The 25,131-nt window shown below is 39.3% G+C and overlaps 1 protein-coding gene across 3 annotated transcripts in view; it reads right to left on the bottom strand.

Annotated features, from left to right (window-relative positions):
• Positions 1-24,701, bottom strand: part of LOC133492777 (guanine nucleotide exchange factor VAV3) — an 84,396-nt gene extending 59,695 nt beyond the window's left edge. The window contains exons 1-2 of one of the 3 annotated variants that reach the window (XM_061805429.1): positions 24,297-24,701; positions 11,707-11,823 (exon numbers count right to left, since the gene is read on the bottom strand). In XM_061805429.1, coding sequence (XP_061661413.1) covers positions 11,707-11,823; positions 24,297-24,503 — 324 coding nt within the window. In that variant the 5' untranslated portion in view covers positions 24,504-24,701. Of the gene's footprint in view, positions 1-11,706; positions 11,824-15,192; positions 15,340-15,720; positions 15,853-24,296 lie in introns of those variants that run through there. The other 2 variants (XM_061805431.1, XM_061805430.1) reach the window with 2 other exon arrangements.
• Between the last annotated feature and the right edge of the window lie 430 nt (positions 24,702-25,131).

Raw genomic sequence — 25,131 nt, 5'->3', positions numbered from 1 at the left:
TCCTCCCTCATAACATCCATCATCTTTTTCTTTGGTCTTCCTCTCGCTCTTTTGCATGGCAGCTCCATCCTCAGCACCCTTCTACCAATATACTCACTCTCTCGCCTCTGCACGTCCAAACCATCAAAGTCTTCTCTCTCTAACCTTGTCTCCAAAACATCCAACTTTGGCTGTCCCTCTAATGAGCTCATTTCTAATCCTATCCAACCAGCTCACTCTGAGCGAGAACCTCATTTTATAAGCAATAAATGAAACTCCAAACTGATTCCGACACAATTGCATGTACTTAAAAGTGTACACCTGTACAGAACAATGCATTTTAAACCAGTGTTTCAGCATCAAACATCTGAATATGGAATTAGTATGTAAGCAAGGTGATACTTCACTTGAAATCAATAGTATGACAACAGCTTATTAGGTAACTTTGTCGAATAATGTTGGGATATTGTTAGTTGCCACAGTAATGATGTGAGATGTTTTCTGAACATTACTGTAAAGAAGCTTGATGATGTTCCCCCATATTTTGAAATGCATCCACCTACTCCACCTTCACCTCTGGGAAGCAACAGAGGGAGAAAAAGATCAACTACCATAGTAAGCTTTGAGGGTCTGGAAAATGAATCAATGCACAGCTCCTGAAATCTTTATGTTCCACAATCACATCTCTGGTAGCTTGAAATATCATAAACACCCCTATGAAATCCTATTCATTGTTAGCAGGGATGGCAGATGCCGTCTCCAGCACCTCATTAAAGATTCAAAGGAGTGCTTTCAGAAATGTGTGGGAAAACAGAGATTCCATTTTATTTACTATATAACCTCTCATACTTTGTCTTTCAAACTGAGCCAGAAAATACCCTGGGAAAGGTTGTTTATTCCATAGGGCCATTTTTCCAAATTTGGAGACTAAGCATAAAGGGCAACTCATATAGTCATCAGCAAGAAAGAACCCTCCATTTTACGCAGTCCATGGTAGAAAAACATGACACAAAACATTATGATCATAAACCAAGGTAAGGGATAACGGATTACTGGGTTATCGCATTAGCATGGATATCAATAAACACCATTGTCCCTTATCCTTCTAATCAGTCACACATTCCAACTGGATATGCCACTATATGATAAGTCTGCAAAGTGAATAATTAAGTCCAATATTTAAACAGCGATACTGTAATCCATAGATACAAAGAAAGTAGAACAAATGAGATCAGAAATTATTTTGGGTGTAAAAATGTGAAATGACAGAGGTAAAAAGTATTGAACACGCCAACTTGTCTTTATTTCTTTGTACTAAATCTTTTGTTTGCAATGCCATTTTTAAGATGCCTCCTGTATGGAGAAACTAGTCGTATGTATTGCTGTGTTGTGAATTTTGCACACATGATTTTCTTATGCGGGCCATATGAAATCATATCGGAGGCCGCATCAGGCTCCCAGGCATTTATTTTGACAATTGTGCCATAGTCTATCCCTGCAGTTTCTGCTAGCTCAGCACTGAACAGTGAAGATGTAGGGAAAGCTGTCAGAAAGTAGGACAGTGAGGTGAGGGAGACTAGTTTGTAGACTTACAGTTCATGCTTTAGTCTTTGATCATGTCCACGGTGGCTCAGCTTCACATGCACACCGGCTGGCCCAGACCCAGCGTTGGCCTATAAATATCTGCCATGTATCCTTCCCAGCAACCAGCGTGAGTGAAAAATATTGCCTTCTCACCAAGGTGCCAGAAAACAATTTGTCCTTAATCTGGCTCTTTGTGCACTGTTCTTTCAAAATGCAACTTCACGTCTGAAATTTATATTCGTGTCTAATTTATTGCAAAAAATATAAAACACTGTAAGATACCAAAATACATTTGCACTACATTCAGGATTCAGATGTTTTACTGTGAAAAGATAAAACTATCTATTCAATAATGGAAAAAAATATTTTTTTTCTTGGATCTTCTCTCTTCCCTGCAGCTTTAATGTTCTGAACTCAGTATGAAGCTTCCTTTGAAGCAGTATTATATGTACAGCTAAACACACTTACTCTCAGAGCAAAATGGAATGATGGATGGATGAGTAGCTGGAATATGTTCAACCACTAACAATTTAGCATGAACATTATTGTCACAATTGGATGCCATCTAAAGTTAAATTGTACAAAGTTAAGAAACATATAGTCATACAAACAAGTAACCACCCAAATTTTAAGGAACAAATGCCTAAAACCAAATGTGGAGTCAGGTTAACTCACAAGTTTAACTTCTTCCTACTCTTTTGGTAGTGTTTTAGTATGAGATATTTATATTGTAGATGTTTGCTTTCTTTTCCATATTTCTATTGAACGTTCAAAGTCAAACCTCAATCAAAATTAATCAAACGCCTCAGTTTGAGCGTAAAAACATTAACTCTCTGCCTGTGTTTTGGTTTTCTTTACATGTTCATGACTTGTTTGCAACATTTAATCCAAATAAAGGACCAGCCTTAACAAAAGGTGTTAAAAAAGAACATTGTGCGAAGGGAAGATGAAACAAAAGAACTTTCAAGTGGTCTCACATTCAAAGCACCAGTTTTGAGTGTTTACATTTATCAGTATAGTAATAATACTGATGTATTAACAGTGAACATATTTTATCACATGACATGACATAGGATGAGAGTTTAAGATATCAGTCTCAGAATGGATGGTGTTCAACACGGGCAGTTCCAATGTATGTGATTTGAGGATAAGTACACAACTTTCTTTGATCAGTAGATGTCCTACAGTATAATGCAACACTTTGGTATGTGAGAAATATATTCAGCTGACATTTTAATGAGCACACTCCAACCACCAGGGTGAAATAACTTTTTTCATGTATTGTCTTAGCAGGAAAATATTGGTTTTTTTTTTAATCAAGAAAAAAGATTTTGTCCACCACCCCCGCATGATCCTCATCCATGCCATCAGGTGGTAGTTGTCGCAGCTAAGACATTCAGAGCACTCACACAGGGATCAAACACGGGTCTGCAGTCTTCAAAGACATTTCCCTTTTACACCATGAAACAATCACAGACAATTCGACGCTGCAGCTGGTGGGCGAAGAGGCAGATATCTCATTGGCCCTCAGCTTTGTCTGAACGTGTGTGTGCGTGAGTGTATAGTGGTTGCACATTTGTGAGTGCATTCACGCTTGAAGAAGGCCAACAGAAGTGTGACTCAAGTAGTTGCAAGCGCCATGCAGTCAAAAACCAGGAGTCCATGAATTATCCAAAGATGTGTGAGCACAGTGACTTAAAAGCTTCCATCATATTGTTCAAATTTAAATGCAAAATTTATAACCTTTGTATGTGGGAAGTAAAGTGTGCACAGAAAATTAACGCTACTGTAACCAATAAACAAGCAGCCCTCTGTAATTTAGGATTTAAATAGTTTTGGGATAAGCCAATTTTGCTTGATGACTCCAAGTACAGTATTTAAATTAGATTCAGTGTTAGTGGTGGAACCCGCTGAGACAGTTGTGGGATTTTTTTTCCCCGGCAGCAATTTATTCAACTAAATTTTGATTTTTCTTTCATTTTATTGTAGCTTTCAATTGCTAAAATCTTTATGTGAAATGGCACCCAAGAGAGAAGAAAATCCATTTTAGTTGAATTACATTTTACAGGGAGAAAAAAAGGCCAGAGCAGCTGGAAAATTACCTACAAGAAACTACACAATGTTATAGAAATGTAACAGAGGAACAATCCAGAGTTACACTGACAATAAATAACTTTGCTGACTTAAACCTGTCATCATGGAAATGTTTCCCCATTGTGAGTAACACAAGTATGCTATTTGCTATCCTGAATGGCCAACATAAGACATGGAGGAAAATTGTCAATGTAAAAAGTAGACCACACAGAAGCTAAGGCAAAAACTGCAAAGATTACCCCGAAGTATCCATTAACACAGATGACATATGATATGTAGTCACGAAAATTGTCTGCATAGAAAACAGCTGAAGGGTAAAGGGGAGAGGAAGGAGAAAGGAAAGGGAAGCTAGTTGGAGTTGAGTGGATTTCCATCATTAAACATGTCACTGTTACCTGACAGGAAAACAACTATTCAATAGAACTCTATCCCCTGCTTCCTTTGCATTTTTTTATGCCTAACATGTCTTTATCCACCACCCCTTACCCAAAAGAGCACTCAGCAAAATACTTGTGACAAGCTGTTGTAGAGAAAATGTCATTCATTCTGACACAAGGGTGTCATTTTAGTTTGCAAAACCGAGCAAAGGATGTACTTCTTGTGTCTTCTGAGGACGCACGGCCAGTCACAAGAGCTGCTGAGACAGTTCTACACTGTGGTTAGCCAATCAGTACCGTGTAGCCCCATTACGGTCTTTTTGGGGCCGCCACAAAAAAGGACAAACTCAGACTGCAATGGACAATCAAAACCACTGAACGCATCGTTGGCACCACGCTACCCACTATTGAGGGCTTGCATGCAACGCGAACGAGGTACAGAGCAGGCAGGAATCTTTTGAATCCTAAGCATTCTGGCCACCAGCTCTTCCAGCTCCTTCCGTCGGTAAGGCGCTACAGATCGATGAAAGTCAAAAATAGCAGGCATTCGAACAGTTTTTTCCCTCTGGCAATTAACTCATTAAATTCTTGATCAGAGAACCTACTATTGATCTGCCTTGTGCCATGTTAGGACACTCACTCACATCCTGCTGGTCCAATCAGTATTAGTATTAGTAATATATACTGTATATTTATATTCATTTTTTATATTTTGTATTATATTTTGTTCACTCTTTGCACAATTGACATTGCACTGGTATGGTAAGGGCATTCTGTACAAGCTTAACACACTGTGGGACCTTAACACACTTAGCTCTTACCTGTTCTGGATGAAGAAAATATTACGTCTTGTACGACACTTCCTATAAACAGAAATGTCTCTTGTTCTTTGTTCTTGTTACTATGTTGTTCCTTTTTCTTTGTTCTGAATGAATGTCGTACCAGGGTGGGCCCGACTGCCAGAGAAAAATTCATTGTTTTTACTCACTTGACTAATAAAGCTTATTCAGATTCTGATAAATATTGACCTCTTTAAAGACACGAGTTTGGTACTCTTGTGCCCCTCAAGTTAAACTCTCTGCAAATAAAGAATGTGAATAAAAAGATGATATAACACTCATGCCTAATAAACTGGATCTATATCCAAACAAGGGTAGTAATCATTAGACCATGGTCTAAGGTTAAACGCAACAAATCTGACAAAACTGTGCCAAACAAATATGAGCGTTCATGTGAGATGTCATGCTGTGGCGACCCCTAATGGGACAAGCCAAAAGAAACTTACTTACTTTATCTACACATGCAACAACCTAAGACCCGAGAACTTCACCATTACCGCCCCCACCCTCTGTAACTCCCTCCGACCACACATCCATGCTTTTGACTCACTACAATCATTCAAAAAACAAAAAAAGTCTTTCAGTTAGCATTTAACCTCCATTAACCTATCAACCTCCCCTCCTTCAGCTGTCACCTTATCGTGGTGGAGGGGTTTGTGTGTCCCAATGATCCTAGGAGCTAAGTTGCCTGGGGCTTCGTGCCGCTGGTAGGGTCACCCATGGAAAACAGGTACGAGGTGAAGGAACAGGCAACCCAAGGCTGCCTAAATCCCCATGATGAGCAATAAAATTGGATGTAGGCGGCCTTGCCCAAACATGGTTCACTGGGGCCCCCCTTTGGAGCTTGGCCTAGAGGTCGGGCTTGAAGGCTAGCGCCTGGTGGCCAGACCTGCACCCATGGGGACAAAGGGTAATGTGGGTCCCCCGTCCCAAGGGCTCAACCCCTGTGGGAGGGGTCATAATGGTGAGATGCAGTGTGGGCTGAGTGCTGGCAAAAAGCGGGGATTTTGGTGATCCGATCTTCAACTACAGAGACTGGCTCTCGGGATGAGGACTGTCAGCTCTCTGGCAGGAAAGGAGCATGAGCATGTATGAAGTTGAGAAGTTCCGGGTAGATATTGTCGGCCTTTCCTCCACACACAGCTTGGGCTGGTACCAGTCCTTTTGAGAGTGGTTTGACTCTTTTCCACTCTGGAGATGCCCATGATGACCACTTTATGGTTGTGTCATCAACCGCATATCTTGGCCAGTCGGGTGGAGTGATGTTGCTTGTCAGTTTCCCTTGTTTTTCGTTATTTTTTTAATTGTTTTTTTTAACTTTGTTATTTATTTTAAAATTATTCCACGGACATCGTTTACTCGTTTTTTTTTTTTTTTTAATTCCCTCACGACCGCCCGCCTCCCTGCTTCACTGTGCTTGGGTCCACCATTTCTTGCCTGCAACACTATGAATAGCCCAGTATTGACAAAAACATAAAAATAAAAAGACAACAATGTATTCAAAATACATTTCTGCAGATACTACATTTCAATGTAATCACTTCTACATTCCTTGGCAAATCACAACATCACATCACTGGTGAGCTATTTTTAGAACTGGTTGACAAGTTACTCGTATCTTGTTTCTCCTGCCATATTTCTTTCCTACTGAAAGCTTAATAGAGACCTCACAACCATTTCTGTGAAGTGATGAGATAATAAATGACACAAGCCGAGATTGTTCATGTCCAATGCCTACTCACAGGAAACACTTAGTTGGATTTGTACAATACAAGATGCAGTGGGGTTCCACCCACAAAGTGTCGCAAACTGCAATATTATTCTTCAGGTCAGTGTATGATGTAATATTTTCGAGTACTTAGTAACTTGTCCATCAGTGGCATTAAGCATGGAAATGTTTGGTCAGCATTTTGGATCCATTTTAAAACAAGCTCCAATGACATGAGTTGAGTCAGAAATGAGTGAGATCATTCTGGATTACAGTAACATTTGGGTTACAAAGCAAAGGAATTCCAAAGCTTACTTAAATACTTTGTACTGTTAAACAAAATCCTTTGTCGCTTTCTTTGCTGGGTGCTAAATGTCTGGGTTAATCTTTGCCCGTTGAAGCCAAGAATCACCTCCCCAATGTCTGAAACCCCACATGGAGGGTTTCAGACATTGGGGAGGTGATTCTTGGCTTCTACAAGACAGCTGTTTAAACCAGATGTTCTTGCACCAAAGAACAACAACCACAGACAGATTTGATGCACATGACTGTGTTTTTCAGCAATGCAGTGTTTGCAGCTTTGAATGAGTATAGCCACCGTCAAGCAGTTTTTAGTTCCAGTTTTGTCATGTTTTCACAGATCTCTTGACCCCATAAGTGATTCCTCTTTTGCTAATGGGTTCTATCCCAGATTTTAAAGGCAAAGAAGGTCAGAAGGATCTTAACTCTAGCGAAGTGAATTTTTTATGTGAGTCCATCACTATACGAACGCTACAATGAACAGACTCTTGATGTTTTATTCATGGGAAGCAAGGCAGCTATTTTTAAAACCAAAAAAATGCAGGTGAGTGGCAGCTTAGCCCATTCCCCCCGCTCCTTGCTCCATTAGCTTCTGCAGAGCCACCCAAGCGAGCATTACAGTTGCCGGCTTGCTGTCTAATTTCAGAGATGTAAAATTTACTCTGGGCAATGTAGGAGTCACTCAACAGAGTCATCAAAAGTATTCTGCCTAAATCAACTGGAATACTGGGAGGAAAAATGAAATTACACCTAAATAAAAATGTTAGTAATTTACATTTAAATTATAAACAATTTGTCACAAAAATTGATGTAAAATATTTCATGCATGTTAAGAGAGACGAGTTTATTGTTTTCCCTACAATCTACAATTTTGAGGCATTCTCTGACAGCATAGTTTCTTCAAAACCATGATGGATGGATGAAATCATTGATTAATCACCTTTTTGAAGCGGAATCAAGAATCTGGTTGATTGTCTGGAGTTCAATGTTGATTAATCATGTATATGACTCATTGCAACAAGCAGAGAAGCCGTTTATCCTCACAAGGCTCGCGGGAGTGATGGAGCCTATCCCAGCTGTCAACGGGCAGGAGGCAGGGTACACCCTGAACTGGTTGCCAGTCAATCACAGGGCACATCGAGACAAAACAGCCGCACTCACAATCACACCTCGGGGCAACTTTAGAGTGTCCAATTAATGTTGCATGTTTTTGGAATGTGGAAGGAAAACGGAGTACACGGAGGAAACCCACGCAGGCACGGGGAGACCATGCAAACTCCACACAGGTGGGTCCGGGATTGAACCCGGGACCTCAGAACTGTGAGGCCAACGCTTTACCAGCTGATCCACCGTGCCGCCCAGTGAATAACTATTCATATTAAATTCTCAGGAGATCAGCCTCCTTAAAGTCTCAGAATGCTAACACCACCGGCATCAGCATGATTTTTGTGATTTCTTCACTTCCCCAAATGTCATTTCTTTAGACAAACATTGCAGTTTATGAAAACCTTGTGTTGATTTTTTTTCTTTTTTTTTTTTTTGTTGTTGTTGTCCCGTTTGGCTGTTAGGTCATGCAGAATGGGGAATTTGTATTCTTTTTATGCCCAGTTTTACTGTGTCACAATGGACTTTTTAAGGTGTCACTGCCATTTCTTAGTACTGCAATGGGTATTTATTGTGAATCAAAGTTGAACAGTCGAACAGAACAGGTATTCTAGAAGGGAGTGAGGAAAGAAGATGGCAAAAGACAAAAAAACTAAATGTAAACAAGATTAAAAAAAAAGTAAATCCTTGTAGATCTAGAACAATGACTGATATGAGTGTTACAGGGGAGAGTAGTGCTACACCCTGTGAGGGAAGGACAGGACAAGATAGAGACAAACAACCATTCGCAGTCACCATCACACCTAAGGGCATCTTGGAGTCTCCAATCAATGCATGATTTTGTGATGTGGGAGGAAACCAGAGTGCCCAGAAAAAAACAACACAGGCAAGGGGAATACATGACAACTCCACACTGGTTAGGTTGGGCTTTGAACCTCGGTCCTCTGAACTGTGAGGCCAACATGTAACACCATGCCTGAAAAATCAACTCTACTAAATTGAATGATAACATGACCCCTTAAAGATTAAAACCTCCTGCAGGATGTGTTTTGATTAACAGACGACTTCTCTCAGGCATTTAATAGAACTCATCAATGAGGCAACATTTAAGTAGTTAAGCAGGACGGTTGAGGAATACAAACCATTTAAACACTTCTCAGAGATCTTGTTTCAAAGCTATTACTCCATTAATAAGTTACTCCCTGAAACAATGTTACCATGTTTCACTGAAAAACGGGAGCCTTGTTAACCAATTACTCAATAAAATTTTTTTCAAAACATAAATTTGGTACTTCAGAAAATGAACTATTATTTTTCATTGTTTTAGAATATGTTTTTCATTAGTGTCAGCCAATCACTCAGTCCCATTCTTGTGTTTTATCACACACGCTTTACTGCCAGTGATTAGTACAATTTTATATGGTTCTGCAGTTTCAGTTAATCCCTAACATGCTGCTACTATATGTTGATGTCTTTAATTGAATGAATTATAAGGTTGTTCTTGTGTTGTTATTTTTGGTATTTTTTCAGATGCTGCATTTCGGTCCACCCAATGGCCAAGAGTGAACATTTAAAAAAAAATATAGCAAAACTAAATGAACATCAAAGCACCATCTTTCAGGAGGTCTGCTGCACAACTGAAATCAATTTTTTAACCTATTAATCTATTAGACTCACAATAGTCCCTCAAGGATAAACTCAATGTGCACTCTGCTGTATTTTTATGTTGTAAACTATATTGAGAACAAGATTAAAAAAAATATGCTGGCAGGGAAGGAGAGAGTCAGAATTAAAGAAGTGCTCACCACATGAGTTGGGGGAATATAGTCAATGCCGTATTCAACTGTACCTAGACAAGAGCAAGCAAGCAGACTAGCAGCTATAGCACAAATAGTTGCCATTTTATCTGCAGTTTCAAACCAATGAGCCTTTGGCTCCAAAGGCCAAATCCTTCTCGATGAGCTACTCCCACCCATCATCCTAGTTATGAATGTCATCGTTCATTCACTCAATTTACTACTGTATTATGTCCACTTATTTTCTGAACCACTTATCCTCGCTTCGGTCAGAGGAGACCTGACACCTATCTCAGCTGACTTCAGGCGAGAGCCGGGGTGCACCGTGAAATGGTCGCCAGTCAGTAGCATGGCATCTATAAACAATCATTTCCCATCACAGTCAACACCAGGGGACAATTTGAGTTTTTTATTAATTATTTAATTATGCTTGTTTTTGGAATGTGAGAGGAAACAAGAGTACCCATCGCAGACCCACACAGACATGCGCCCAAAACACCTCACCAGGAAGGCGCTTCCGGGAGACATCCTATCCAGATGCCAAGTCACCTCATCTGGCTCCTCTCAAAGTGGAGGATTAGCACTTCAACTCTGAGCCCTCCTGGATGAACGAGCTTCTGATCCTATCTCTAAGGGAGAGACTATGGAAAAACTCATTTCGGCCGCTTGTATTCACAATTTTGTTCTTTCTGTCACAGCCCACAGCTCATGACCATATGTGAGAGTAGGAACGTAAATCAACCGGTAAATCAGGAGCTTTGCATTTCAAATCAACTCCTTCTTTAGCACAATAGACTGATACTGACAAGACAATGTAAAACATGAGCATGTTGGCTTCCAATGGTTCTGGTCAATTCACCAATTAAAGTTTTTGACAGCTTCATTTTGAGTAGATGTTGTTATCTTGTTGAATCATGAAGTCATAATTTAGGACAAATGGGAATGCCAGGTGACAAACATTTGGGAAACAATCTGTGCCTCATTGCTTTCATTTGAAAATATCAAACTTTAATAAGCAATATTCAGCATTTTTTATATTCGTCCATTTTAGGGTTAGGGTTTTACATATACCTGTACATTGTTTAACATCCTGACCCCCACGCAGAAATTCTCAAAAAGAAAAGTCGAAACATTTCATAATGTGTGCCAGCATCCAGGCCCAGAGAATTTTAATTCAACCTCCTCAGGGGACATCCCTAGGTCGGCCAGAGGCTTGTCAAAGAACAGTAGATGCACTTACAGCTTTCCAAGCAAAGAATCAGCAACCTTATCAAGAGGAATGAACCCTTATACAGACATTTTAACCCCCCTGAAAAAAATCACGCCGAGATATTTTTCCCTTAATTTAGGGGAATTGATTAAAATGCCACGTCATGCTGCTGCTTACTTCAGCTTTGGGTTAAGAGAGTTGCATTGGGCATATTGTTGAAAGCAGGTTTTCAGTTAAAACAGGAAAATGTTAAAGACATAAAGCATATTCACTTGGAAAAAACTGCAAGTCTAACTCTATAGAGTGCAACAATAGACAATGTTCTGAATATGAACATCTATTTTTACATTATTAGCAGTTGTATTCATTCGTTCATTCCTTCACATGTGTAGTGATGATTTTAAACAGGTGATTCAGTACCCCAAGTTGGCTAAAGAGTGAAATAAATCCTCATTAAGGTGTGCTTGACTATGAATCCTAGCTATTTATACAGTATTGATATATTTTTGAAGCATCAATATTCAGGAGGAGGAATTTTCATTGCAATGTTCGGGAGGTGAACAACATCTTTCATTCATAATCTCCAGGCAAAGGTAAAGTGGCAAAATGGGCTGATTCTGTTGAGTGCTTGAACAGCACAGAGGGTAAATTCATGCCACCTCTCCCAAGTATTCGGACAAGCTTCTCCTTCTGCTAATGAACATGCGTACCTTACCTTTCCAAAATCCCTGACGTCAAAAAGGTCAAACGCCTCAAACAGCTCGCTCTTCTTCATGCCAAATGCGTCATTGCACACTGCCAGAAAAGTCCTGATGTTCTTCAGGCATAGGAACTATGTTGGGAAGAGAAACATCATCAGTGTACATGATAAACTGTACACTCAGTACAGTACAAGCAACATGATTTGCGCCAAAGATCTAACCTTATTTTATTGTTTCATTTCACAAGGGCTGAATGTATTAGTTAATAGAATCAGACCAAGCTACTTTTAAGTTTCCATTCTTGAAAATAATTACTTGAAGTGGTTGAATTGGAAAGGATGAGGGAATTCCAGAGCAGGAAATGCTCGGTGCAGCAAGAAAGTGTTTTCCCATAAATTTTCATAATCAAGTGCAATTACAGTCACTTTTGAAATTTAATAAATTGATCAATATTTGATTTCTCTTTTTAGAAACTATTTACTTGGGTTGTAAATGTACAACATTCAATTTTAGTCTTCTGATGTCACTGAGTCTTTGTTGAAATGCTAATTGCCAAATGCTGGATGAAATGGAGAAAACTGTGAGGTTAAAATCTGGAATTAGGTGCTAGGTAATTAGGTAATGTTTACTGAAAACCCTTTTTCAGTCTTTGATGTGTCTTTATAAGGAAAGCAGTGATGCAGATGGGAAGTGAAGGAGAAGGTGTCACCAGACTGAAGTCAACCAACCCACGGTATCTCTGGCTTGTGGCTGCTATCCTTCCTGTAATTGATACAGGATGGAACTGAGGAGCATGCTGATGAAAGAACTTTTTTGAGGAAGTGATGTTTTTGCCACATCACTATCCACCCACACTCATGGGACTGGGTTAACAAGATGACCTCATGTGTAAATGTCAATTGTACAAGGAAAAGAGCATTGCATGCATTAGTAAAGGCCTTCAGTAAATCAGCCATCAAAAATGTGTATCTAAGAAAACAATATATAATATAACAATTATAAAAACATAAATATATATATATATATATATATATATAGAGAGAGAGAGAGCGATCCATCCATTTTCTTAGCCGTTTATCCTCACGTGGCTCGCGGGAGTGATGGAGCCTATCCAAGCTGTCAATGGGCAGGGGGCAGGGTACACCCTGAACTGGTTGCCAGCCAATCGCAGGGCACATCGAGACAAACAGTCACACTCACAATCACATCTCGGGGCAATTTAGAGTGTCCAATTAATATTGCATGTTTTTGGGATGTGGGAGGAAACCGGAGTGCCCGGAGAAAACCCACGCAGGCACGGGGAGAACATGCAAACTCCACACAGGGAGGGCTGGGATCGAACCAGGGTCCTTGGAATTGTGAGGCCAACGCTTTTCAGCTGAGCCACGTGCCACCCAGAGAGTGAGATTTTTTTCTTCAATTTGAAGAAAATCAAATTGATGAGTGGTAAACTGCATTGGAGGTATCAGTTATTTTGGTACCCTAGTTCTTTGGTGCCAAAACTTCTATGGTATAAAACTAAACGAAAAAATTACTGTTTGGTGTAAACAGTAGCAAAATATTCAGTATATTTAATGGCAACAACAACTGTATATTAACCATATATTTAGATTTTTTTTTAAATTGAGATATTTTGCCTCTTTTTATTAGTGAACTGCTTTCTCCATATTGTTTTTATCTTTGAAATATTACATCTGTGTTCATCTGAGATGACACGCCATGGCGACCCTTAACGGGACAAGCCGAAAGAAATACATACATACATTGTAAATGCAAGAATTTCGTCTCTAGAACTACCAGATATCAAGAATTAAGATGGGAGAAAATAATTTATTAATTGACATCTCAGAAATCAAAGCGCTCAGTTGAAAGAGAAAGGCTGCAGGCCGTATTCTGTTATTCACAACACACCTTCACTCATAAACAAAGAATAATGAAATCCATCTGAATAGAGCATAAAATATGAAATGCTCCGCTCTCCAACTGAGTTAGGTTTTGGAGACATATTCTCGAGAAAAAGAACAGCCCCTAAACCAGTGAGCTCCAGATTAAATGCAGAGTAAGAGCAGCAGGCAAGCTGCAAGTGACTACTGTAACCGTGTTATTGAATGTTTACATTTGTACACATCAGTCTATTTTATCAGACAAGCACATCTTGTCCGCCTGCAGTCTCTGGAGAGTCCCTCAGGATTCACTACATTATCTAAGGGAAGCAGCTTCCCAGAGCACATAAGAAGGACAGTGTGTCGGCTACAAAGAGATGAGGACGGTTGTGGGAAAGCCAAAGAGAACTTTTCCACGGGCACCATGTCTTCTGCATTACAAGACTAATACATCAGTTGTACTGTCATTCGGTCTTAACCCAGATTAAACAAGCCCACAAGGACGCAGACCTTTAAACAAAATTAAAACAATCTATTGACAGGTACGATGTATAGCTGAAAAGCTAAAAAGGTACAAAATTGCATTCATATTGAGATGAAAAGGGGAGTACAATTAAAATGGGGTCTATATATCATTTTCCTGTAATATTGCACTCCAACATGAGGTTTGCTTTGTTCTGATGATCACAGAGACTTTAAATAGAGAACCCTCAACTGCCAACAAATATGATTTCATGATCCAAAATCATCTACATACAGCAACACTGGCGGATACAGGTAAGTGTCCACCAAATAAATAAAACTGAACTGGGAATTTTTTTTGTCACGCATAAACTTCACAGACTGTGTTGTGTATATGCATACCTTAGCAGTTTTTTGTTAATTTGGCAATTTACGTACATGGTCTGTGTCAAACAAGATAAAAGATTAAATGAGAACTGTAACAGAAGGAATAAAAGGATTGGAAATACAATGATAAATGTTAATTAATTTGTGGTATCTTTAAAAAATAAATAAAATTAAATAAGAAACATCATTTCGGAAAATCAATAACCACCTTTACAACAAGCCGAAAGGAAAAGAAGAAGAATCAATGCTGTGGATTAAAAAAAGTGAGAGAAGTTGAACCAAGTAAGGAAAGATTGGTTGGGAGGTTAGAATTATGTCATTTCATGTTAGGATATAACATCAAAGAAATATCCTGTAAGATAATATAGTATGGGCAGTAAAAAAAAATACAGTATATAAAGTCACTATTCGTACATATTATTGATAAAAAAAAATAACATTTGTTTGATGGTTAAAACGACTACAGAGGTTGTGCTCATTTCAATTAGCCCGGAGCATTTCCTATTGAATATCAGGGTTAAAGTGGATTTATGTTACGCTAACAAAAATGGCAATGATACGGAACTTCAAATAAACATTTATGCCAAATTAACAGCTTTCAGCAGAAAGACTGCATCTTGTTCAGTAAACTGCTAGGTAGCTAGCTAACACTGGGTGTTTAGGGAGGATAGAACAAATACAAAATATAACAAAAGCAGCTAACACTACTGCCCAGAAATAAGTGGAAACAATAAAAAGTAACAGAGGCAAAAAAAATACTTCTCCTACCACAAAATACCCATTCATCCTTTTCGTGTATCAGCTATCCTCATTAGTCGTGCGTGTGTGCAGGTTTGAAGATACTAAACTTCAGATAAACATTGATGTCAAATGAACAGCTTGCAGAAAAAGAGACTGCATTTTGTCCAGTGTAATGCTAGCTACCTAGCTAGCTAGCTAACACTGGGTGTTTAGGGAGGATAGAATAAATACAATATACAACAAGCTAAAAAGCTATACTACTGCCCAGAAATAAGTGGAAACAATAAAACGTAACACAGAAGCAAAATAAATAAATAATAAATAAATAAAATACTGCTCCTACCACCACAAAATACCCATTCTTCCTTTTTTGTGTATCAGCTATCCTCATTAGTTATGTGGGTGTGCGGGACCCTATCATTCATTCATCTCAGCTGACTTTGACCAAGGTTCACCTTAGACTGACCACTCATCCACCATCCTGTGTATAGTATATTTAAATAATGGAAAAGTATCAAAGCTTGTTTTGCCCATTATTAATGAGATTAGTCTTACCAGGTTCTAGGGAACTTCTAGTCATTCCAAATAATGTTGGGATCTGCAGCCAAAAATAAAAATAAAAATGCTGATAAGAACACCCTTCTCGGTGGTATATAATGCAGCAAGGTTTAACCAAGCCTCACAAGAAATGTTAAGTGGGGTAAGGCGACTTTGCTGTTTGACCTTGGTCCTTTGATCATCATCATGAAAGATTACAGTTGCTGGTGTTCATCAAACAGTGGGCAGGAGCATTTAATCAGTCAGCTGTAGCAAGCAGGGCTTCATTCCACTTGTGGATGGCTGAAGCTGGACATGGTACTGTTCACTGATAGGTCAATGTGAAATTGTTTCCTACATATTACAAATAGCATATTATGTAGCTCTGGCAGCTATTGGTGTCTTGCCTACACTACAAATAGAAATGCAATTAGGGGGTAGTGTACCAAATTTAACTGAATCACCTTGTGGGTATATGGGTTTTGTCAAAGTAATTTCACCAATTATTTTGGGGGAAGAGATGGGAAAAATGAAGTGTGCCAACAATTGTCATTAGCATGGCTGCCTTACACTCAAGAAGTTCTGGGTATGATTTTCTGCTTCGGCCCTCCTGTTTTGAGTTTCCATGTTCTCTCAGTGTTTGCGTGGGTTTTTAAATGGGTACTCCGAGTCCCAATCACATTCTCAATACGAGCCTGTTGGGTTTTGGCTAACCCAAGGCTTGTGGGCCAGATCCAGTGATTAATGTCATTTGATGTGACCTGCAAAAGCTTGCTACAATTTTTTCCATGATTTATGTTCACAAATAGTCTGTTGTTTTCCAGAGATCCCGCACAGAACATATTGGGCAATGGACAGGAATTGTAACTGCTTTGGGCTCGAGCAACACGCCTAATCTTCAACAAACTGAAGCACAGCTTCTGGCTAACGGACATAGTATCACACAAGATTTGTACCATTCTTTCTGGTCATGTGTTACTCGACAATTGATGAAATAAAACCACAATTCTGGCATGAAGAAAATATGTGTTCATCTGAGATGACACGCTGTGACGACCCCTAGCGGGACAAGCCGAAAGGAAAAGAAGAAGAATGATATTAATAATAATTAGTATTATCATTATTATAGACACTTTTCTGCATTTTATAATGTCTTGTATTACCCTCTACTTATTGCAAATGAAACCTATTAAAAATCTCCTGGGGAAGAGTAGGAAACTGTCATCATATCAAATCGCAAATCACACACACTCACTATTGCAAAGTTTATAAAAGAATTGTCTGTAAAGAGATTCAAATCTCACCACTACTTTTAATCGTAGACTAACCATCTGGAATATCAAACAAAAATGAGGCCTGAGAGTCAAGTCATCTCACTGCTGCTCTTTTTGATATGCATTGGGCCATGCTTTGTGTCCTCAATACGTATCCACTTTCTCCTTATGTATTCCTTCATACAAGTCCAAGCTCCATAGCAACAAGCTGAAGCCTTTTTATGGCCCCCGTGCGTATTGTAGAGCGTAATGAAATGCAGTTTGTGCACGCTCACTGCTCACTCCACAGCTCAAGGCTTGTTTCTCGTCGTATAATCCTTGATGAGCGCCAATAGTAGATGATCATCAAACAGACTGCAAAGGTAAGGTTGTCATTTAGGACATTTAAAACATGCCCGACTATACACTCTGAGGACAGACACTTCATTAGATACATTATAGACTGAATTTACACTACATTAGATTGACAACTTCTGATACTGTATTCTTGCATGTAACAATGGAAAGGAGCCAAAAATATTGAAAACACATCTGAAAGTAGCCAAATAGGGTCAGCAAAGCTTTTATGCAATGTGATGCAGTTCTCAAGACTGTTTACTGTAATCACAACAGTCATAGTCACAGTGTATGTATTAAATAATGGAAAGTAGTGTAATTATGCTGGTGCCTCTTGGCTTGTTTAAGAAAGATATGGGTATGTGACAAAAGAAAAAGATGTTTCATTGTGTTTTCTTACAAATGTCAATTATGGTAATCTATTTTTTCTTCAAGTTAAAGGAAACCTTCGGAAATAAATTAGCCTTTAGCAACTTATATTTTATTTTATTTTATCTTCCGTCAAGCTTTTTTTTTTTTTTTAAAGCGCCAGCTCCCATGTCGGATGTATGATAAACAAATGAAGCCACCAAATCCCATCAATGACATGTGGCCTTTGTGTGCTGTCTAACCAGGAAATGAGAGGTGCCACACAAACGAAGACGCTGTTTTATTTCACATTAACAGTCTCCGTTGTTGGGTTCACTGCAACGGCCCAGGAGACAGCAGGGGAATGGCACATTACATTTGACATCATGCACCTAGTACCACTTTTCAATGAAGCAGCAGTGGATGGAGTTGATGTGCTGACTCCATCCAAAGGTTTAAACTTTATTTACTGTCTTTCCAGTTCTTTTTCCCAGGCAATTAGGTTACACCTCCTTATCACGTTTCCTTCAAGTGATGTTTTTTTTCCACTCACACTGGCACTTTTGCTCTCTTTAGTTAGGAGGGATCAACTCTGCTTGGTGTGCATGGGGGCCGCTAACCACCTGCTTTTGTCATCAATCCACCCATTTTATACTGCTTATCCTTGTCAAGGTAACCTGTGAGTTGGAGCCTATCAGAGTCTGGGTTATACTCTGGATTGGCTACTGGGCAATTACTGGGCACAGAGAAGAAAGAAGAAAAATTTAATGTCAAATCACCTTTGTTGGAAAAATGACATTTTAGCATTAGTCACTAAATAATGCTATCAGGTTAATGACAACATTTTGGGATAATGGATATGGAGTGGTATTGTATGTTCTCCATTAGGAGAGGCTGACAACTGCATTCTAACGATGATCCATTCCTGTTGTTAATGCAATTTTAGATCCAGACAACTGAGAATCAATCAGCCACTTCAAAATCATTTTTTCGTATACAGCAGAGTGACATTACCGCCCCTAAATTGTAAGCCATCCAATTGTTAAATCGATAAAGCAAACTAAAAGCCCGTTTGTCTCATCCACTCTGTACTTGGCATAGCACTCCCAATACAATATAACAAAGATATAGAAAAGTGTCACATGTTTTTCTTCCAATTTATGTCGGGCAAACATCAAAGTGTTCAGTAAGTCATTTGTACCAGCTGCAGTTTGAACAGATTTTAAAGTTATAGAAAAAAAAATACAACTATAGAGCAATCAATCCTACATACAGACACAGAGCTCTACATTATCCACGCTTCACAGTTTTCTTAATGTAAAGACAATCAGGAGGAGACACCCCCCCCACACACACACACACACACACACACACATACACACACACACTCCCAGCATGCTTGCTACCTCCCCCACATTGCCAATAAATATTTCCAAAGCCACTTTCAATGAAATCCTAGTTTTAACCCCATTGACCCCCACATATACACAAAGCCTGAACCCCATCCCCCACTAGGAGAAGGAATTGAATTACGGCCACCATGTGTGATATGAATCCTGTTTGTTACAAGAGCCCAGATCATGTAGTTTCAGCTGATTCACTTGTGAAAAGGAGATGTACAATTTAATCAGTTGCATATGGCAACCAAATTTTTATTAGTCTTGCAGTGCAGCTTTGCAACACCGCGAACACAAAATTAAAACAAATGGCTACGTTTTAAAATGTACAAATCCTCCTCAGTGTAGCAAATAGTCTTCATCACACAAATAAGTGAATTCACACTATTCACAATATTGACAAAAGTCATCTATCACTTGGCTTTGCACATTAATCTCCCTACTGACCCCCATGGAGTCAATAATCTGTTGAAATTTACAAGGCTCTTTGGCTCTATTCATGCTGTCCACACTTTCGGACTACCCAAGTGTGTTGTTATCAGCAATGTGTGCCTAGCTAGTCTGCAGTTTTCCACCACAGCGATGCTGACAGTAAAATGTTATGGAGACTCTGCTGCAGGACACAAGGATGAATATACACTCGGTATTAGAGTCGGTGGCTTTCTCAAAATAACATTGATGATCATGATGGAATTGATTTCTTGAACAGTTATTAACAAAATAGAGCCCTCCATGCAGTGTAACATAATACTTGTTGTAGTAACACTCACCACCTGAATATCTCCTGATAAAAATTTCAAAGTAATATCCTATATTTCAGTGTGCATGGTAGCAGAGTCTTTACAGGATGGCCATGACCAATGATTGTTGCCTTGGTGATGTTCAGTACGCTCTGTGCCGGAGCAGTATACATGCATCAGTGCAATGGGAGATACTCTTGTCTTTGCCAGTATATATTTATGCAAGTCACTGTGCATTTAGCAGCACATGCACATGCATGACATTGAGATGGCACTGCAGAACAACCCAGTGTGACTGTACTAAACTGCACTGAAATAGTAAAACAAGGGGCCTTGAGTGGACATGACATCCATGGCTGCTGTAACGTGCTATTTGCATTTTAGTGGAATCATTGTGAAATCAAGACGCCTTGGACTAAATCCCGATGACTGTGAATAGTGGATTATTACATATAAAATGATCAATATTTGCAACATTAGGCCAAATGAGAAGGTATTTGTTTTGAGCAACCCGGGCTGGAGTCAGTGCCCCTGTTGGCATTCACTAGCCCACGCCCCTTAAAGCTAAGTATCACACAAATATTCGAGTGTGCAATGTGTGGCTTTTTTTGTACATTTTTACACTTCATGAATCAGTTCATTTCATTGCATAGTCTTTTTATTGTCTTTTATTTAGAGTTTATAGTACAGTGTTATTTTGCTTTATCAAAAACGTCAGTTACGAGCTTGGTCACAGGACAAATTAAACTTGTATGGCCAGGTACCACTGTACCTGTTTTTGACATTGTAAAAATGTCATTGTAGTGACTGCAATATGCTAATGTGTGGTGGGAAAGAGGGTCAGTATTCCAATGTCCATATTTATGATTTTTAGAAGCATCTGTGACTTATTACACCATCCATTAAGCCTCTGTCATATGTCTTCCAAGTCCATACTGAAATAATTATGAGGTTTTTTTGCTTGTTTTCTTTATATCTTGTCAAGTACAGCTGTATGTTTTTTTAACACTTTTGTGGCAGTAAAAAAAAAATACCTGTTACATGTAATGATGGTTTTACAGATTTTTACCCTATTTCCCATGAAAATGTGTTTGATCTGATTTTCAACTGTATGTATGACAAACTTTCCCTCCTACGTGCTGTCTAAATTAGTTACTGTATAATGCTGCAAACTTTGACTATTTCCTGCCCTGGTATAACCTGACACCTCAATCATAAAGCAAAGGAATAGAAACACTCATCATCATGAAACGTCTGCTGCTCATTTTCAAATATTTGTCTATGAAAGTGACTTGCAAGTGTCGCAGGCTTTGAAGCTTCACTGTGTGAAAAGTTTTCTCCTCAGTGTTTGGTATCACAGATTTATGGTGTCGGCTTGATTAAATATACATAGGAACCATTTATTATGTATAATGCTGTTCTCAAAGTGTACAAAAGTAAAGTGCATCAGCTACAGTATGTTGTATTGTAGCAGACTGTAAGGTACCGGCTGAGTAAATATGTGTGAAGACTTACATGTATGGTAATTGATGAATGCTAAAATCGAGGCATCATGCCATGTTTTTTTTCGTTGAGAATATGTTGACATTGTAATATAACAGACCTCGGTGTACTTTCCTGCTCTCTTTATGGTTGTTAGAATTAGACCACACTCTTACTGGGACACTGTCTTCATCTCTCGCTTTCACTTTCCAAAAATGAAGATCAAGACTTAGAAGGTGGCTCTGCACAAGCAAAGTAGCTTTTTTTTTTTTGTGTGTGAAGAGAGGCGGCTTTTCTTTTCATTGTCTGACATGTCGCTGTTTTTGGTTGAGCTTTATTGAGGGCATGTTTAGTTTCACTTCCTTCCTCTATTCCGTTTCCTGATTTTCTGTGCTGCTGCTGATCTATGTGGGAGATGGGTTCGGTTGTTGTAAGTGTTGCGACAATGTTCTATAATCTTGTGTTTTTGGACAAGAAGGCAACAACAACCTCCCAAGGACAAAAACCTGAAAAACATTCAAGTTGTGACTTCCAGTTAATTCATGGTTTCTAGTTAAACCACAGTGGATTTCATCATTTTTAACTCTTAGGTAAAAGTAAAATGTGGCAATTATTGTGGTTTTCAATACATTACTGTGTAATTGAATAAATACAGCCTTATAAAACAATGATCAAAGAGCTTCATTTTTGTTCTTGAGGCCATAACTACAAATTTATTTCACTCTTTTGTAAATGTTTATTGCATACATTGGAAACAATATAATTCCATACAGCCATGCATTCATATACACAGCATACGGCCCATCAATTAAAGCGCATTTTCACCACAACTACACAAGTAATTTCCTGATCATAAAAACAGATCCAAACTACTTCATGTCATAATCTAAAAACTGTTTCCAAACAAGCAGCCTGCTGACTTATACTTTATAGCATGGCTCCCTTTCTTGGGAAATTCACGTACGCGGAAAATCACTTACAAATATAAATAAATAAAGTAAATGTCGATGTTAACGCAGAATTAGAAGCAACTCGTCCCAATGGCAAAATCAAACACTTTGGAGCCTCTGATGCTTTAATTATGCAGTCAACATAAGCACGGTTGGGGCAAGCCCCTTTAGTGCTATTTTGCATCCTCGGAATTAGGAGTCTATAGGGATCCAAACAGTCGCTTTGTAGGCTGGTCCTATTACTGCTTTTTTCTTTCCATCTTGAAGGTCCCACGGGTAAAGTCACGGTGGCATCACATGTGTGCTTATTGGGCAATGACAAAAAAGCTGCTGGGATCCCTCATGAATTATGCACAGCGAAAGGGAAATTCAACTCCACCCTCAATTATGTAAATATAGGTTAGAGAAGAGGGTAGCGTGACATTGATTTTCAACTGAACAGTGATGACCAAAGTCAGGACTCGGAATTATCAAGTGTCAACGTGTGGATGAATTGTACTCTAGCAGAGTCTATTTGTATCCTAACTTATGAAGAACACCAGATAAACTGTTACATGACATGACAAACGACAACATGTATCCATGCGCTTCTATCTAGCTATCTGCCATTTCCAGTCATGTTACCATACAAATTTCCCTCTAAATGTAGCAACAGTACTAGCTCCCAGTGTGAGCAAGCCATTCAACCAAGCATAAAACAAACACTGCCTATAAATAACCCAATCATAGCCAGGTCAGGCACTGTGCACAAGTATGACATTGCAGTTATTTTACAGCATTATATCATGATCGACACAAAACACTAATACTCACTCGCACGAATGTCTACCCCTGTAATTGGTATTATTAGCTGCAAGCTTAACTTCTTTCAGCAAAGGCTTCTCCTCTTACAACCTCAATCAAGTTTTTGCATGGTAAAAGGATCCTTCAATAGTTGTTTCCATCGCCAATGATGCCATTACAATTGCAAATGGTGACTTAAATTGTCCACTTGATCTGCTGGAGCTGACAAACGGATACCCCGTTCGATTGTGAGAGACCACTGTATTATATTGACCCGGCCACTGTGGCATTGTGTTTGGAGAGCTTTTTCCAGGAAACAAGCCTAATACCACTCACTGTCCATGTGGCACTACATCAATACAATATATATTGTATTTTTTTTACTTCAAATGTTTGGTACCGTGTCAAACCAAAGTTGCTCAGCAGGCTCAGTCGGTGAGGTTTGCAGTCACCGTCTGTGGTTACTGTGCTCAACACTCAATATTAATTTGGCCCGCTGTCCTGTTATCGAGGCAGATGGTATCTGATAAACAGGAACCATGTGGCCACAACTCTTTATCATTTCATCTACTGTAGGCAACGCATGGACATCTCTAATGGAGGCACTGATTTACTACAACTATACGTTGCTGTGGTCTTCAAAGTGCAGATAAGTGTTGGATTGCAAGTAACAATGTAAACCACAGCAAAATTGTGTTGAGAGAGGTTGTCTTTCTTCATGATATGATCAAGCGAGCTGACGAAAAAAAATACAGAGGTACTGTATATCTCTTAAATGTCACTTTAAAATTTTAATTCCATTCCCACTTTGCCTTAATCGACTGTGTATCGTCACCCATACACTGTATTTTGGGGGATGTACTGTATAAACATGAATGTAATTGTTCAGAGTTGAAGAATGAGTAAAATCAAGTAATCAAACCAAATTTGCTCCACTCAACGTTTAATTTAAAGCTCATCTCCACCCTAGAAATAATGGGTGTTTCATAAAATAAAACTAAATACCCTGTGTGGCGGTTTTAGGGGTTGCGGTGCATTCGGCAATCAAAAATGTTGACGACCACTATGGAATGATTCGTTATTTTGTGACTAAAACAGATAGCAGGGCGGTAATGGGTCTACATAATGCCAAACTCTTGAACCACTCTCTCATGCACATGTGTTGAATGTGTTGTTACATACGTTTGTTTTCCGAGAGGTAAGAGTTTTTAAAGTGGGGTCAATGATAAAGAAGTCTGTCATAAGAGCGACGATGCAGATTGACCGCAGTTTCTCGTCTCTTACCTGTGACATTTGAGGTCGCAGGTTGATCTCCTTCAGGTTGATCGAATGTGGCCTGAGGTTGTTGAGAAGGTGGCAAAGAAGCACCCCATCCCGAAGGGTTTGGGCCAAGTCAAATACCTGCGCAGTCTCCCACGTAACCCGATGATTTGCTGGAAGCACCTTGCAGTTGATCAACCACAGCGCACACTGCCTCCAATACTCCATCATTACTACTCGCACTTGAGCCAACAGTGAGACGAATTGCGCGTGTTCTGACAAGTGGGCTAGCTTGCGTGGTGCGCCTTCAGAGGGTGTCCATGTTCCGACCCGAGAGAAAATAACGGAGCAGGACCGCGGTCGCAGACGAACGGGCGGACGAGTCGATGTGATGACAGCCTAGTGTGCTCGTATGACTGGATGGAGTGCTCCCTCTCTCTCTCACTCTCTCTCTCTCTCTCCTCTCTCTCTCTCTCTCTCTCTCTCTCTCTCTCTCTCTCTCTTTCTCTCTCTCTCTCTCTCCGTTTCTTCCTCCCTCTCGTTCTCTTCCCTCCCCCTCATCCTCTTCCGCTTGAAAACTGCATAATTGTAGAAGACGTTAGAACACGCGGAGACTTTCGATTGCAGGATTCAGCAATGTTTTTTGGGGAAATTTTTTTTTTGTTTATTTTTTAGGTGTCTGGGTATTTGTAACAATGTTGCTCTAAATACAGAACGGGACGAATGAAAAATCTGATTTTTTTCAAGTGTAACATATGACGTTGATTACAAATTTTTTAAATAGGGTTTTTTTTTTCTTTCAAAAGGCGCCATGCACTGTATAGGCTTACTGTACTGAAGTAGGTTTTTCAGGTATCTT

Source organism: Syngnathoides biaculeatus, chromosome 19, assembly GCF_019802595.1.
Source record: "Syngnathoides biaculeatus isolate LvHL_M chromosome 19, ASM1980259v1, whole genome shotgun sequence".
Classification (NCBI taxonomy): Eukaryota; Metazoa; Chordata; class Actinopteri; order Syngnathiformes; family Syngnathidae; genus Syngnathoides; species Syngnathoides biaculeatus.
The sequence above is the reverse complement of the archived record's forward strand: the minus strand, read 5'-3'. Positions and strand labels throughout refer to the sequence as shown.